At 34.1% G+C, this 17,679-nt stretch overlaps 1 protein-coding gene across 1 annotated transcript; it reads left to right on the forward strand.

Moving 5' to 3' along the window:
• Positions 1–4,951: 4,951 nt before the first annotated feature.
• Positions 4,952–16,684, forward strand: LOC142221095 (uncharacterized). Its single transcript, XM_075290630.1, has 3 exons — positions 4,952–5,320; positions 11,074–11,278; positions 15,311–16,684. The coding sequence occupies exons 1-3, from the start codon at positions 5,278–5,280 to the stop codon at positions 16,263–16,265; spliced, it is 1,203 nt and encodes a 400-aa protein (XP_075146745.1). The 5' UTR covers positions 4,952–5,277; the 3' UTR covers positions 16,266–16,684.
• The last annotated feature ends 995 nt before the right edge of the window (positions 16,685–17,679 follow it).

Raw genomic sequence — 17,679 nt, forward strand, 5'->3', positions numbered from 1 at the left:
GAAGCCCAAGAAGTAAAATCGGGAAATCGGTCTATATGGGGGCTATACCAAAATATGGACCGATACTCACCATTTTCGGCACACCTCTTTATGGTTCTAAAATACCTCTAGATTTCCAATTTCAGACAAATTGGATAAAAACTACGGTTTCTATAAGCCCAAGACCCCAAATCGGGAGGTCCTTTTATATGGGGACCATACCAAAACATGGACCGATACTCACAATTTTTGGCACAAGTATTTGTGGTCCTACAATACCTCTAGATTTCCAATTTCAGGTAAATTGAATAAAAACTGCGGTTTCTATAAGCACAAGAAGTAAAATCGAGAGATCGGTCTATATGGGGGCTATACCAAAACATGGACATATATCGTCTTAGAATTTCTACCTGATCAAGAATATATTTACTTTATATTGTCGGAAATCGATATTTCGATGTGTTACAAACGGAATGACAAACTTATTATACCCCCGTCACCATTCTATGGTGGTGGGTATAATTAACTGACTGGAGTGAAAATATTGTGTAATACATATTTGTAACGAAACTTTTGTTACTTCAATGAAAAACTAACCTAATTTTTTAAAGTTTACACTATTTCAGAGTACCCTCATTTAAGTAAAAATTTTAAAAATTTCAAGTAATCGCATGAACTGCAAAAGAGTTCAAAATAATAATTATTATGATATTTTCATAGATTTGTTATTATGATATTTTCATAATATTTTTCTAAAATATAATTTTTTTATGTTATACATCGTATATACAACAAAAAATTGAAAATTCTCGTAAATCTTAGCAAAAGAACTTCCTTCACCCTAAAAAAAATCGCTTCTGTAACATATACCCCAAACACATTTTGCTTCAAGCATATACATTTTCAAAATTTGTCCAAACAAAATATTGTTTATATTGTTCAAACATATTATGTTTTACCTTAGGCATACACTGGTAGAAAACAAATTTAATGAAATTCTCTTTGTATATATATATTTTTAAGGCGCCAATTGGTTACTTTTACTTGTAGCATACTCCCTAGGTTTCTCTTTCTAAACACATATATATTTGTAGGCTATTTCTAAATCAATATATGTTTGCATCCAAACATATTATATTTACAAAAATGTTATGTCCCAAGCATAATATGTTCTAACATATATGTCCAAAACATGTTATGTTAGTTTATGAACATTATATGCTCGTACTTTTAAAAATTATGTGATAAAAAAATTGAGTTCCAAACGTATAATTTTTACACCCAAACATATGGAAAAGAGTCTTTTTCGTCCGTGTTGGATGTGAAAAACTGACACATGTTCAAATCTTTTTAATTTTATTTTCATTGTTTTTATACCCACCACCATAGGATGGGGGGTATATTAACTTTGTCATTCCGTTTGTAACACATCGAAATATTGCTCTAAGACCCCATAAAGTATATATATTCTGGGTCGTGGTGAAATTCTGAGTCGATCTGAGCATGTCCGTCCGTCCGTCCGTCCGTCCGTCCGTCCGTCTGTTGAAATCACGCTAACTTCCGAACGAAACAAGCTATCGACTTGAAACTTGGCACAAGTAGTTGTTATTGATGTAGGTCGGATGGTATTGCAAATGGGCCATATCGGTCCACTTTTACGTATAGCCCCCATATAAACGGACCCCAAAATTTGGCTTGCGAGGCCTCTAAGAGAAACAAATTTCATCCGATCCGGCTGAAATTTGGTACATGGTGTTAGTATATGGTCTCTAACAACCATGCAAAAATTGGTCCACATCGGTCCATAATTATATATAGCCCCCATATAAACCGATCCCCCGATTTGGCTTGCGAGGCCCCTAAGAGAAGCAAATTTCATCCGAACCGGCTGAAATTTGGTACATGGTGTCAGTATATGGTCTCTAACAACCATGCAAAAATTGGGCCACATCGGTCCATACTTATATATAGCCCCCATATAAACCGATCCCCCGATTTGGCTTGCGAGGCCTCTAAGAGAAGCAAATTTCATCCGATCCGGCTGAAATTTGGTACATGGTGTTAGTATAAGGTCTCTAACAACCATGCAAAAATTGGTCGACATCGGTCCATAATTATATAGCCCCCATATAAACCGATACCCCGATTTGGCTTGCGAGGCCTCTAAGGGAAGCAAATTTCTTCCGATCCGGCTGAAATTTGGTACATGGTGTTAGTATATGGTCTCTAACAACCATGCACAAATTGGTCCACATCGGTCCATAATTATATATAGCCCCCATATAAACCGATACCCCGATTTGGCTTGCGAGGCCTCTAAGAGAAGCAAATGTCATCCGATCCGGCTGAAATTTGGTACGTGATGTTAGTATATGGTCTCTAACAACCATGCAAAAAATTGGTACACATCGGTTTATAATTATATATAGCCCCCATATAAACCGATCACCAGATTTGACTTCGGAACCTCTTGGAAGACCAAAATTCATCTGATTCAGTTGAAATTTTGTACGTGATGTTAGTATATGATATTTAACAACCATGCCAAAAGTGGTCCATATCAGTCCATAATCATATATAGCCCCCATATAAACCGATCCCGAGGTTTGGTTTTGGAGCCACTTGTAGGAGCAAATTTCATCCGAGTGAGTTGAAATTTGGTACATTGTGCTAGTATATGGTCGTTAACAACCATGCAAAAATTGGTCAATAATTATATATAGCCCCCATATAAACCGATCCCCCGATTTGGCTTGCGAGGCCTCTAAGAGGAGCAAATTTCATCTGATCCGGCTGAAATTTGGTACGTGGTGTTAATATATGGCCTCAAACTCCCATGCAAAAATTGGTCGATATCGGTCCATAATTATATATAGGCCCCATATAAACCGATCCCCAGATTTGACCTCCAGAGCCCCTTGGAAGAGCAAAATTCTTCCCATTCGGTTGGAATTTGGTACGTGATGTTAGTATATGGTATCCAACAACCATGCAGGAATTGGTTCCTATCAGTCCACAATTATATATAGCTCCCATATAAACCGATCCCCAGATTTGACCTCCGGTGCCTTTTGGAGAAGCAAAATTCATCCGATCTGCTTGAAATTTGGTACGTGGTGGTAGTATATGATATTTAACAACCATGCCAAAAGTGGTCCATATCAGTCCATAATCGTACATAGCCCCATATAAACCGATCCCGAGATTTGGTTTTGGAACCTCTTGGAGGAGCAAATTTCATCCGAGTGAGTTGAAATTTGGTACATTGTGCTAGTATATGGTCGTTAACAACCATGCCTAACTAGGTCCATATCGGTCTATAGTTATAAAGGGTGATTCTTTTGAGGTTAGGATTTTCATGCATTAGTATTTGACAGATCACGTGGGATTTCAGACATGGTGTCAAAGAGAAAGATGCTCAGTATGCTTTGACATTTCATCATGAATAGACTTACTAACGAGCAACGCTTGCAATTTCAGTGAATGGGCCCTAGAAAAGTTGGCAGAAAATCCGCTTTTTTATCGACAAATTTTGTTCAGCGATGAGGCTCATTTCTGGTTGAATGGCTACGTAAATAAGCAAAATTGCCGCATTTGGAGTGAAGAGCAACCAGAAGCCGTTCAAGAACTGCCCATGCATCCCGAAAAATGCACTGTTTGGTGTGGTTTGTACGCTGGTGGAATCATTGGACCGTATTTTTTCAAAGATGCCGTTGGACGCAACGTTACGGTGAATGGCGATCGCTATCGTTCGATGCTAACAAACTTTTTGTTGCCAAAAATGGAAGAACTGAACTTGGTTGACATGTGGTTTCAACAAGATGGCGCTACATGCCACACAGCTCGCGATTCTATGGCCATTTTGAGGGAAAACTTCGGAGAACAATTCATCTCAAGAAATGGACCGGTAAGTTGGCCACCAAGATCATGCGATTTGACGCCTTTAGACTATTTTTGGTGGGGCTACGTCAAGTCTAAAGTCTACAGAAATAAGCCAGCAACTATTCCAGCTTTGGAAGACAACATTTCCGAAGAAATTCGGGCTATTCCGGCCGAAATGCTCGAAAAAGTTGCCCAAAATTGGACTTTCCGAATGGACCACCTAAGACGCAGCCGCGGTCAACATTTAAATGAAATTATCTTCAAAAAGTAAATGTCATGGACCAATCTAACGTTTCAAATAAAGAACCGATGAGATTTTGCAAATTTTATGCGTTTTTTTTTTTAAAAAAGTTATCAAGCTCTTAACAAATCACCCTTTATATGGCCCTCAGATAAATCGATCCCCAATCACACAAAAATTGGTCCATATCAAGTTCATAATTGTATATAGCCTCCATATAAGGGACCCCCATATTTCAATTCTGGCTCTCTACGTATGGACTAAATCACAATTTAGAAAACTATGTTAAGAAGTTTTAAGATACCACAACCCAAGTAATTCGATTGTGGATGATAGTCTTTCGTAGAAGTTTCTACGCAATCCATGGTGGTGGGTACATAAGATTCGGCCTGGCCGAACTTGCTTTTTTTTTGATTTTCTATTCTTTTTTGTGACATTTAATTTTTAACGGCCAAATGGCGCATTTTCAAAGACTGTTACAAAATAACTTCATCGGAAGTGTAAAAAATTGATGGGGGATCCCGGAATGCTCCTAAAAAGAAATGTTTGTGGAACAACTTCCGATTTTGTTTTGCTGGGCAGCAATTTAATTTAATTTAATTTATTTTTTTAAGTGAAAAAAAAAATAAAAGTAATGAAATTACTTGATAACAACCATATCATCATAAATATTAATAACCTCCAATTTTGTTGTAGTGTATTTTCAAGGCATACCTACCGGAATACAAATGAATGAATTTTGACTTGTACCATATTTAAATTAGCTTACACAAATGTAAACCTGCCTGCAGACTTACTCACCGGCACCATCACTTCATGTACTACGATGATACCGTAGTGCATTTCAACATGAATAGTTTAGTTGTCTGGTGATGGTTCAAGCGTTTGGTGGCTAACATCGGATTTTTCGTTGTTGTTCCAGAACTACAGGCCGACTTTAATATAGCACAGCTCGTCTTATATTACCATCGTCCATTCATTGGTTTTCATTGTCATTACTACAAAAGATTGTTAATCAATATTACCCAACACTACCAGTTAGCCTCGTTGTGAATCGTTTCGTCGGTCAAGTTTTATTTAAATAAGTCAGTCAAGCTCCCATTTACCTATATTCTATTTTCAAAGTGAATTTGAGATGAAAATAAATTGATAATACAATAACAACAACAACCAAAATGGATCGAATTAAGGAAAAAAATAATTTAGAAATAACTACAGGTAAAAATTAAAAAAAAAAATTATTTTGAAAGTTGTGATTAGTTTCCGGTGGTAAATGGTGGTTGTTTGTGAATTACGATTTCATGCCAAAAAATAAAAAAACAATAACAAAAAGAGTGCAAAAATATAAAAATACCAAGCAATAGCTAAAAGTGTCCGCAACAACAAAAACAACGGTCATTATTACAGCACTCTTTTTCTGCAATATATGAAACTTTCTCTTTGGCAGCAAAGCAAGACAATGTAAATAACATGACTACATTGAGAGTAACTACAATGAGTCAAAAACAGATGCTCTGTGCGCATGCTATATAATTTTACACTCAAATAAAAATGTTAATTATAACAATTATGAGACATGAGACAAATAAGTTAATACTTTCAGGGCCGATAATTGATAATAAAATAGCATACACTGCAAAAACTATTTTAAAACTACTACGATAATCAAATGTATTATTCAAATTAATAATCCTATACTATAATTATAAGATTTTAATCTTGTTGTATAAGAATGCATTTAATAAAGAAATGAAAATGAAATGAAATACTGAAAAAATAGATATGCGAGTTTTGCTTAAAGGTGAGTATTAAGTTCGAGTTTAGCCGCTAAAATTGCCATTTTTTCACGATTACTTTTCTTTAATAATACTTTTTAAGGAATACAAACTTTGTGAAAACTTGCTCTGGGCTATTCCCCATCAAGTTATAATAAAATGTGCAACAAATATGTATAATTTTATGCCTTTTCTTACTGATTTAGTTTTCACTTTAGTGAAAAAACTCGAACTTAATACCCACCTTAACATAGAAAAGTGATTTAAAAGTAAAAAAAGACTAATCGGCTTTTTATCAAAAAATTCAAAGTCGACATCCTGTACTATTCAAATTCAACTAATGGACCTTTGATAACACAGGGGAACAAAATTGAACTTTTTTCGTGCTGATTTGAAATTTGTACCAAATTTTTAGTAATTTGGGGTCGCTGAATCCAAATCTGCACTTGGCAAAACTTGAACGATATCTCTAAAACTACTTAGAAAATTGAAAAATACTGTCAAGACGGCTTAAAGAGAATATTGTAAGAGATTTTTTAATTTTTTTTTAAATTCAATAAGTTGAACCGTTTTCAATTTATTCCAACATATGTGGCGGAAGTGCCTTAATTTTGAACATAACGGTATATCTCGAAAAATCGAGCTGATAGAAAAAAACAAATTGCAGATTTGGATTCAGCGTCCCAAATAACCTTAAAAATGATATTCAGTTCCTAATCAACAAAATCACTGTTCCCCTGTGTAATTTTTAAAAAGTATATACAGAAGTAAGTTCGTTCGGGCCGAATCTTAAATACCCAGCAGTGTGATAATATTTGATATTATAGTATCTTTGAACTCTTCCAGTACTCTTCCCGAAGATAAGTTTAAAGATTTTACCTATGAAGACTAGATCAGATTCTGGATTTATAAGAACCATTTTTGTTTGAGTTTTGGAGGAATCATAGAGGACTCTTGTAAGTGTGCAAGAAAATGATGAAATAACGTCTTGATTTGAAATCTAAAATCTGTAGAGTTTTACTCCAATTATTTAAATGATTACGAGAAGTAAAATCTGGAAATTTTACATTCAGTTACAAGCAATTTTCATGATCAGTGCGCCTTCTATACCGTCAAGAAGTGTAATCGACCTATATGGAGGCCTTACCAAATGGACCGATAAAAACTAAATCCGATACACGTTTTTGTGGGTCAGGCAAATCGGTTAAAAACTTCGGTTTCTAGAAACCTTTAAATTGAGCTTAGCATGGAATCGGGCAGCACTCAGTGATAAGAGAGAAGTTCACCAATGTGGTATCACAATGGACTGAATAGTCTAAGTGAGCCTGATACATCGGGCTACCACCTAACCTAACCTAGAAACCCAAGGAGTTAAATCGGCAGATTGGTATTATGGGGGCTATGTCAAAAACATGGATGGATACACATTACACAGAAAAAAATTTCCGTAGTTAAACTAACGCCAAATTGAACTTATTTTTATTGCAAAAAATTATTTGCTTGTAGTTCAATTTTATTATTTTTTGCGAAATTTTCCACAGTCCAATGAAATTTTCGTTTTTTTAAGTATGCCTGAAACATTTTATGAACTAAATGCGAGTATAAAGTTCAATGACCGCACCCATAAATTCATTTTTAACTAAAACAAATGAAAATTTTCGTATGATTCCCAAAAATAGTAAAAATGAACTACTGTATGGTTAAAATGGTCATGATTTGGCGCCAATGATTTTCTTATTTACTTTTAGTTAATTTTTTCTTCAATGAGAGGGAGTAATTTCGAAAACAACAGTTAAAAAGTACAACATTACTTTTCCTGGTTTTAACAACACTTCGTGGAAATTTCAAAACATGGGTACAAAATAGTTCAATTTTCACGCGAGGTAGTTCATTCTTCCTATAAAACAGTTCACTTTTTTCGGTGTATATTCAGCACATCTAAATGTAGTTCTAGGTTCTAGACCCAAAATTGGAAGGCGGGTTTATAAGGGAACTATATCAAAAACTGGACCGATACACAATATATTTTTAACAACCCTTCGTGGAAATTTCAAAATAGTTCAATTTTCACGCGAGGTAGTTCATTCTTCCTATAAAACAGTTCACTTTTTTCGGTGTATATTCAGCACATATAAATGTAGTTCTAGATTCTAGACCCCAAATTGGAAGGCGGGTTTATAAGGGGGCTATATCAAAAACTGGACCGATACACAATATATTCGGCATAACTATTTATAGTCCTCAAAAACCTCCAGATTTTCAATTTCAGGCAATTTGGACAATAACTACGGTTTCTAGAAGTCCAAAAAGTAAAATCGGGAGATCGGTCTATATTGGTTCTATATCAAAACTTGGACCGATACTCACCATTTTCGGCACACCTCTGTATGGTCGTAAAATACCTTCAGATTTGCAATTTCAGGCAAATTGGATAAAAACTAGGGTTTCTACTAGTCCAAGAAGTAAAATCGTGAGATCGGTCTATATGGGGGCTATAGCAAAACATGGACTGATACTCACCATTTTCAGTACACCTCTTTATGGTCTTAAGATACTTCTAGATATCAAATTTCAGGCAAATTGGATAAAAACTACAGTATCTATAAGCCCAAGGCCCCAAATCAGAAGATCTATTTATATGGGGACTATATCAAACATGGACCGATACTCACCATCTTCGGCACACCTCTTTATGGTCGGCTCATGTTTTGTTGTAGCCCACATATACACCGATCCCCCGATTTGTCTTCTAGAAATCTCAATTTTTATCCGAATTTAAAATCTAGAGGTATTATGGGTCCACAAATAGGTGTGTCGAATATGATTTGTATCGGTCCATGTCTTCGTATAGCTGCCTATAGACCGATCTCCTGATTTGACTTCTTGAATTTCTATAAATCGCAATTTTTATCAGAAAATATATGGAAATTATGAAAGCAAAAATCTGATGTAGTCTCCATATGTGGAAACTATAAATATAACTTCTGGAAGCGGATTATTGAACCGATCTGCTTGGAAGAGTATCATTCATCAAACCCCTTGACACCATTCAAAAAAAAAAGCGAACCTTCTATTTCACTAAAGCCAATTAAACTTTATTTTAGTTCGTGGAATTATTATTTTTAGAGAAAGTTTCCTCTACTCTAATAATTTTTTGCGTTAGTTTAATGAACTAAACAACGGGATTATACACTGTTATAAAAATATGTTTTTCATATGTTCCGACATAAACAAAATGTGTTTCGGGCACAATTTTTAAATACAATATATTTAAGTGCAAACATGTAATGTTCCTACACTAACACTAAATGTTTGGGACACATATGTTAATATGTTAGAATATATTATGTTTGGGGCATGAATGTTTCATAAAGATAATATGTGTGAATGTAAACATATATAAATTTACAAATTTCGAGTAAACGTATATATGTTGTGTTATTTTATTCAGAGAGCGACAGAGAGAGAGAGAGAGAGAGAGTATAGAGAAAGAAATAGAGATGGAAACCGGGAGTGTTGACCAAAGATATCAACATAACACATCGAGAGAATCAAAAGAGAGCAATTTCTGTTTTATGATAAGGCCAAAAATTTCATATGCTTAAGTCTAAATATTATTTAATTTGAATATTAGAATGAGTATTCGGAGTAAAGAGAATAGACATTCAGAACCAAGAGAATAGACTAGTTAAAAGAAATCGGAACGTACGAGGAGTAAGTCAAAATATTCAGGCAACGGAAATTAAAAAAAAAAGAAACGGTGGAAAATATACAAAAATTATAAAGGGATCTTCATAAAAAAATGAGTGAAAGGTCATTTTAGAGTGAAAATGCCAACTTAATACCGGCCTTAAAGGTAAAAATGAAATTATGTACAAACCACGATAAGTTTTAAATGCATTTAAATTTGTGTTAAATGCTAGTAAAAAACTTTTTACGCCTAACTAAATTTATGTGTATATTATAAAATTATTTATGTATGTTTATACTCGACTCCACGTTCTTCTTTTGTTAGAGTTTTTGAATTCCTTCCAAAATTTAAAACTTTTATACCAAAAACAGTTTTTTGTTACAAAATTGTTATTTTTGCAATAAAAAATAATATTTTATCCAAAAGCTCAGTCCATTTCGTTTACATGAAGCACTGTTCTTTTCTGACTGTAAATCTTTAATAACCCACATTTCGAAGTTTGATTATAAAAATTTAATATAGTATAAATATAAATGTGTAAATTAAAACAAAATGGTTCGGTCGGAGCAGGGGTTGAACCCACGACCCTTTGCATGCAAGGCAGTCATGCTAACCACTGCTCCACGTGGCCAACAAATGTATGTTTATGTTAAATAATGTTATGTTTGCATGGGCTCGTGGGCGTTGCAAACTATGCTATATAAATGTAACTTATAACGATAATTGTCTACTGGTGACTATAACAGCTACGTAGCCCAGTGGGTAGTGTGTTGGCTGACAAATTGCATGGTTCCCGGTTCGATTCTCCGTCCAGGCGAAAGGTAAAATTTAAAAAAAATTTAAAATTGAATAATTTCTTCAAAATTATTTGTATTACAGAAAAAGGTGCCAAGAACTAAAAAATTTCTTGGAAGTGAAAATTATGTGTGGGAATGAGCACAATCTTCTGTGGGGAAAATTCTTCAAATATGTTTGGGCTCAAAATGCTTCCAAATATATAATATGTTCACATAAAACAAACATATTAATGTTTCGGCAGTATCCAATAATATATGTGCTTACTGCAAAATATGTTTGGAACATATGTTAGAGAAGCATTTTTTTTTGAGGTGTACACAAATTAAGCATAAAGATTAACTAAATTCGTACTTCTTGCAGAATAGTTCATTATTTCTTTAAATTCCTATTTTTTCCTTCAAACTATAAAATTTTCTTTAACACGTGAAAAAATTTTCTTGAATTTTTCGAAAAATATTTACTTGTTGTGTTAAATTACAGTCTGATTTTGTATCCCAAAATGTCTCTATGGTATAAGAATCAGCCGGGAACAATTTATGATCATATTTATTTTGGTTATTTTTACATTTTTAAAATTTGCTATAGACATTAGATTCACAATTTTTAGTACCTTGTATTATTCATATGTGGATGAATGTCACGGTTGAAAGCCCACTTATCCATTCACTAAAATCGCAATAAAAATTCCGTTGTTTACTTCATTACAGATACTAAAGGCTGTGCTAAAATTTACGATAACGATAATGCTACTAAATCACAGCAGAGTGCATGCTTCAATGAATCTAAATTTGAGACAGAACATCCCGAGGCAGAAGCATATTTACAGCATTTATTGAACGATGGTTGCAATGAAGGTGATAGTGGTTACGATATGGAACTACCATCATGGTATAATGATAAATTATTCAAACAGTAAGTAGAATTATGACATGAATATATGTATGTATATATGTTTGAATTATCAAGTGTACACTGAAAAAAAAAATATTTACGTGATATTAAAGATTATGCAACCTAAATTTTAGGATGCGAAATTTACAAAATATTAAGGACAAATTTCTTTAAAATAATGCAATTTTAATTAAAATAAAGTTTATCATCTTTGCTTCAAAATTATTTTTCATTCAATTTAGGACACAAATTTTGTAAATTTTCGTCCCTCCGTTAAATTCGCATGTCTTTGAACTAAGGCTAATTTTCCTTAAAGTAAAGAAACACATTTTTGATTTGAAGAAATTGTCCTTAAATTAAAGTTTTTTTTTTAGAATTAAGAAAAAATTTTTTACTTTGAAGTATCCGTTATAATTTGGATTTTTCAACTGGCATTTGTTTGTACGTGAGTACCTTTATTAACAAACCGCGAAAAGAGGATGAACATGTGATAATTGAGATCTGTATTCTAATTTTAATTTTATTGGTCCTAGATTTAAAACCAGATAGGTCGCTAAAAATTTCTTTATTTTAAAGAAGACGCATCTTTGGCTCGGAATCAATACCAAAAACCTTATGGAAAGGTCAAAATCCAAGTAAACTTTTTTTGAGTGTATGCATATCCCAACAAAAAACAAGTATATACGGCCGTAAGTTCGGCCAGGCCGAAGCTTATGTACCCTCCACCATGGATTGCGTAGAAACTTCTACTGAAGACTGTCATCCACAATCGAATTACTTGGGTTGCGGTAACACTTGCCGATGGCAAGGTATCTTAAAACTTCCTAACACCGTAATATATACCACATAGTCCATACGTGGTATATATTAAACTAACAAAGGCCGATTAAATACGTATATAATTAAGTTTAAAGTTTCTATAGAAATAAAATTTTGACAAAATAAAATTTTGACAACATTTTCTATAGAAGTAAAATTTGGAAAAAATTTTCTATAGAAATAAAATTTGGAAAAAATTTTCTATACAAATAAAATATTTACAAAATTTTCCATAGAAATAAAATTTTGACAAAATTTTCTATAGAAATAAAATTTTGACAAAATTTTCTATAGAAATAAAATTTTGACAAAATTTTCTATAGAAATAAAATTTTGACAAAATTTTCTATAACATAGAAATTACATTTTGACAATGTTTTCTATAAAAATAAAATTTTGGTAGGGTATTTTTGGGTCGAGTGGCAACCGTGTTTATGAACCGATATGGACCAATTTTTGTGTGATTGGGGATCGGCTATATATAACTATAGACCGATATGGAACAATTTTGGCATGGTTATTAGCGGCCTTATACTAACACCACGTATCAAATTTCAACCGGATCGGATGAATTTTGCTCCTCTAAGAGGCTCCGGAGGTCAAATCTGGGGATCGGCTTATATGGGGGCTATATATAATTATGGACCGATATGGACCAATTTTGGCATGGTTGTTAGAGACAATATACTAATACCACGTACCAAATTTCAATCGGATCGGATGACTTTTGTTCCTCTAAGAGGCTCCGGAGGTCAAATCTGGGGATTGGCTTATATGGGGGCTATATATAATTATGGACCGATATGGACCAATTTTTGCATGGTCATTAAAGAACATATACTAACACCACGTACAAAATTTCAGCCGGATCGGATGAAATTTGCTTCTCTTAGAGCAATCGCAAGCAAAATTTGGGGGTCCGTTTATATGGGGGCTATACGTAAAAGTGGACCGATATGGACCAATTTTTGCATGGTCATTAGAGACCATATACTAACACCATGTACCAAATTTCAGCCGGATCGGATGAAATTTGCTTCTCTTAGAGGCCTCGCAAGCCAAATTTGGGTGTCCGCTTATATGGGGGCTATACGTAAAAGTGGACCGATATGGCCAATTTGCAATACCATCTGACCTACATCAATAACAACTACTTGAGCCAAGTTTCAAGTCGATAGCTTGTTTCGTTCGGAAGTTAGCGTGATTTCAACAGGCGGACGGACGGACGGACATGCTCAGATCGACTCAGAATTTCACCACGACCCAGAATATATATACTTTATGGGGTTTTAGAGCAATATTTCGATGTGTTACAAACGGAATGACAAAGTTAATATACCCCCATCCTATGGTGGAGGGTATAAAAAATTGGAAGTTGTTCTAAAGGCACAACTTTAAAAGCACTTCCAAAAATGTCCTCCCAAAAATGTTCTTTATTTTAACTATACAGGAAGTTCTTTTAATTCAGTTTTTTATAACTCCCCAGCAAAAAATTTTGGAAATTCTTCTAAAGGCACGACTTTAAAAGCACTTCCAAAACTGTCCTACCAAAGATGTTCTTTATTCTAAATAAATAAAATAAAAACATTTTTTAACTCTCTTTTTCATATTTTTTATGTGTATTTTTTTTGTTGTTGTTTCAAATGTGTTAAAAACAAAGTAGAAATTAATATGTAAATTTATACCATAAATTATTTAAATTTTGTCGAAAAAAATGCTAAATCCATTTTAGAAAAAATTTACATTTTTTACATTTATGATACCCATTTTTAAGTGAAATCACTTAATTATAAGGAACATACGACTTCATTGAACAATTTACCGACTTTTGGACAAGGAAAAAAACTTTATATTAGAGAAATGCGTCTTCTATGCTAAGCTAAATTTGCATTTTTATTTTAAAGACATGAAATCTTTGACCTCACGACAATATTTTTTTCAGTGTATGAAAAAACCAAGTTATAAACAAGTAAGAAAATCCTAAGTCGGGCGGGGCCGACTATATTATACCCTGCACCACTTTGTAGATCAAAATTTTCTATACCATATCACATCCGTCAAATGTGTTGAGGGCTATATATAAAGGTTTGCCCCAAATACATACATTTAAATATCACTCGATCTGGACAGAATTTGATAGACTTCTACAAAATCTATAGACTTAAAATTTAAGTCGGCTAATGCACTAGGGTGGAACACAATGTTATTAAAAAAATATGGGAAACATATAAATCTGAAGCAATTTTAAGGAAACTTCTAGGACCATATTAGTCAATATCGGGCGAAAGATATATATGGGAGCTATATCTAAATCTGAAGCGATTTCAACCAAATTTGGCACGCATAGCTGCAATGCTAATTCTACTCCCTGTGCAAAATTTCAAACAAATTCGGCCAAAAATCTGGCTTCTGGGGCCATATAAGTCCATATCGGGCGAAAGATATATATGGGAGCTATATCTAAATCTGAACCGATTTCAATCAAACTTTGCACACTTGACTATACGACTAAGTGTTATGTTTGTACAAAATTTCAAGCAACTTGGTATAAAACTCTGGCTGCTGGGTCCATATTAGTGCATATCGGGCGAAAGATATATATGGGAGCTATATCTAAATCTGAACCGATTTCTTCCCAAATCAATAGGGTTCTATTCTGACCCAAATTAGGAACATGTGCCAAATTTGAAGGCGATTGGACTTAAATTGCGACCTAGACTTTGATCACAAAAATGTGTTCACAGACAGACGGACGGACGGACGGACAGACGGAAAGACGGACATGGTTATATCGACTCAGGGACCCACCCTGAGCATTATTGCCAAAGACACCATGTGTCTATCTCGTCTCCTTCTGGGTGTTACAAACATATGCACTAACTTATAATACTCTGTTCCACAGTGTGGCGCAGGGTATAAAAATTGATTTAAAAGAACTTCGTGGGTAGTTAAAATAAAGAACATCATTGGGAGTGTATCTTCTGGAAGTGCTTTTAAAGTTGTGCTTTTGGAAGAACTTCCAAATTTTTTTACTGGGAACTGAAAAAAATTAATTATGTTTAAAAAATTTTTACTGTCTAGTTAAACATTTTTTTTTAAATAATCTAAAATTTTCTAAAATTACCCAAATTTTTCTTCCTGGTGGGTTCACTGTTTTTTCAGTGTGAATATTTCAAAAATCTTCTAATAATTATATCCAACTAAATTGTATGCAAATAATTTTTATATTTACAGAGGACAAAGCTACATGGATAAATATCGCTTTGTTATACAAAGCGGTATGTTAACTGGTCTAGTTGCTGTTCTGGCCATTCCGACAATATTGAAAGTTCTAATTTGTACACGACAATCGTCCACACCTACTACAGCCTACAAGCGATATGTGCGTACTATGTTGCATACGAGAGCTTGGTATAAGTATTCGCCGACAGATAAAAATTCAAAATTTTGGACCAGCTTAAAGGCGGTACGCAAAGCACATGCACGTTCAAGTAGAGCCTGTGCAAAATTGTCTGCGGGACAAATTACCCAGAAAGATTTGGCTTTGACACAGTTTGGTTTCATCGGCTTTCTAAGTTTGGGCGCTTATCGTATACAACTGTATGATGATGAATTTCTGGAGGCTACCTCGCATATGTGGAGAGTTTTGGGTTATCTGCTCGGAATCAAAGATGAATACAATATATGTGGACGAAACTGGGCCGAGTCCAAGTTGCGTCTCGACATTGTGATGCGTAAAGTATTTGAACCTGCTTTGGAGAATCCATCTGCGGAATTCCATGACATGGCCAAAGCTTTATTGGATGGTCTGTGGCATATAAATTCAACTCTAACCGTTGGATCTTTTCTCTATTTCACCAAACGTTTGTGTTACGTTCGAGGTTATGAATATTTCGATTTTGATTATCGTCCCGGTACAAAACCCAACCCATTGCAATATCGTTATTACAAAGATCTGAATTGGATTGATCGCTTCCTGGTATTCTATGGTCTTTTGATAATCACATATCTGCATAAATATGATATTGTACGCTGGTATTTAAACTTCCGCGTTTGGCTTAATGAATTATTTATAGATTACCTGCCCTATGTTGCAATTTTGAAATTTGGACCAAAATGGGCATATGTACGCATCTTCAATGATCGTGGTGGCGAAAATGAAATTGATTATCATTTCAAGGATGATTAACTATTAAGTGTTGTCTATATTGTATGAGTATTGTGAGAATTGTATGTATTGTATCTAATTTATTTTAAATGTTAAAATATTTTATATGTATGTATATTGTAAATATAATGTTATGAAATCTTGTAAAAAATGTTGTAATATGAAAGGACTCGTATGATATTGTTTTGGATTACACCAGGCGTCACATGACGGTTTCCAATAGGAGGTGTTATTTGCTATCTAAAGAAAATGTTTATTTTCAATTGAGATAAATAGTCGGATATTTAAACCCAGGCCTGTTCCCATAATAGTAATCGCAAAAAATTGGCGATTTTTATACCCTGCGCCACACTGTGGAACAGGGTATTATAAGTTAGTGCATATGTTTGCAACACCCAGAAAGAGACGAGATAGACACATGGTGTCTTTGGCAAAAATGCTCAGGGTGGGCTCCTGAGTCGATATAGCCATGTCCGTCTGTCCGTGAACACATTTTTGTAATCAAAGTCTAGGTCGCAGTTTTAGTCCAATCGACTTCAAATTTGGCACAAGTATGTGTTTTGGCTCAGAATAGGACCCTATTGATTTTGGAAGAAATCGGTTCAGATTTAGATATAGCTCCCATATATATCTTTCGCCCGATATGGACTAATACGGTCCCAGAAGCCAGAGTTTTAGCCCAATTTGGTTGAAATTTTGCACAAGAAGAACAAATAGTACTATAGTCATGTGTGCCAAATTTTATTGAAATCGGTTCAGATTTAGATATAGCTCCCATATATATCTTTCGCCCGATATGGACTAATACGGTCCCAGAAGCCAGAGTTTTACCCCAATTTGGTTGAAATTTTGCACTAGGAGTACAATTAGTAGTGTATTTAAGTGTGCCAAATTTTATTGAAATCGGTTCAGATTTAGATATATCTCCCATATATATATATATATATATATATATATATATATATATATATATATATATATATATATATATATATATATATATATATATATATATATATATATATAGGTTTCGCCCGATTTACACTCATATGACCACAGAGGCCAATTTTTTGCTCCGATTTAGTAGAAATTTTGCACAGGGAGTAGAATTAGCATTGTAGCTATGCGTGCCAAATTTGGTTGAAATCGGTTCAGATTTAGATATAGCTCACATATATAGCTTTCGCCCGATTTACAGTCATATGACCACAGAGGGCAATTTTTAACTCCGATTTAGTTGAAATTTTGCACAGGGAGTAGATCTAGCATTGTAGCTATGCGTGCCAAATTTGGTTGAAATCGGTTCAGATTTAGATATATCTCCCATATATAGGTTTCGCCCGATTTACACTCATATGACCACAGAGGCCAATTTTTTGCTCCGATTTAGTCGAAATTTTGCACAGGGAGTAGAATTAGCATTGTAGCTATGCGT

Source organism: Haematobia irritans, chromosome 1 (assembly GCF_050003625.1).
Source record: "Haematobia irritans isolate KBUSLIRL chromosome 1, ASM5000362v1, whole genome shotgun sequence".
Lineage (NCBI taxonomy): Eukaryota > Metazoa > Arthropoda > Insecta > Diptera > Muscidae > Haematobia > Haematobia irritans.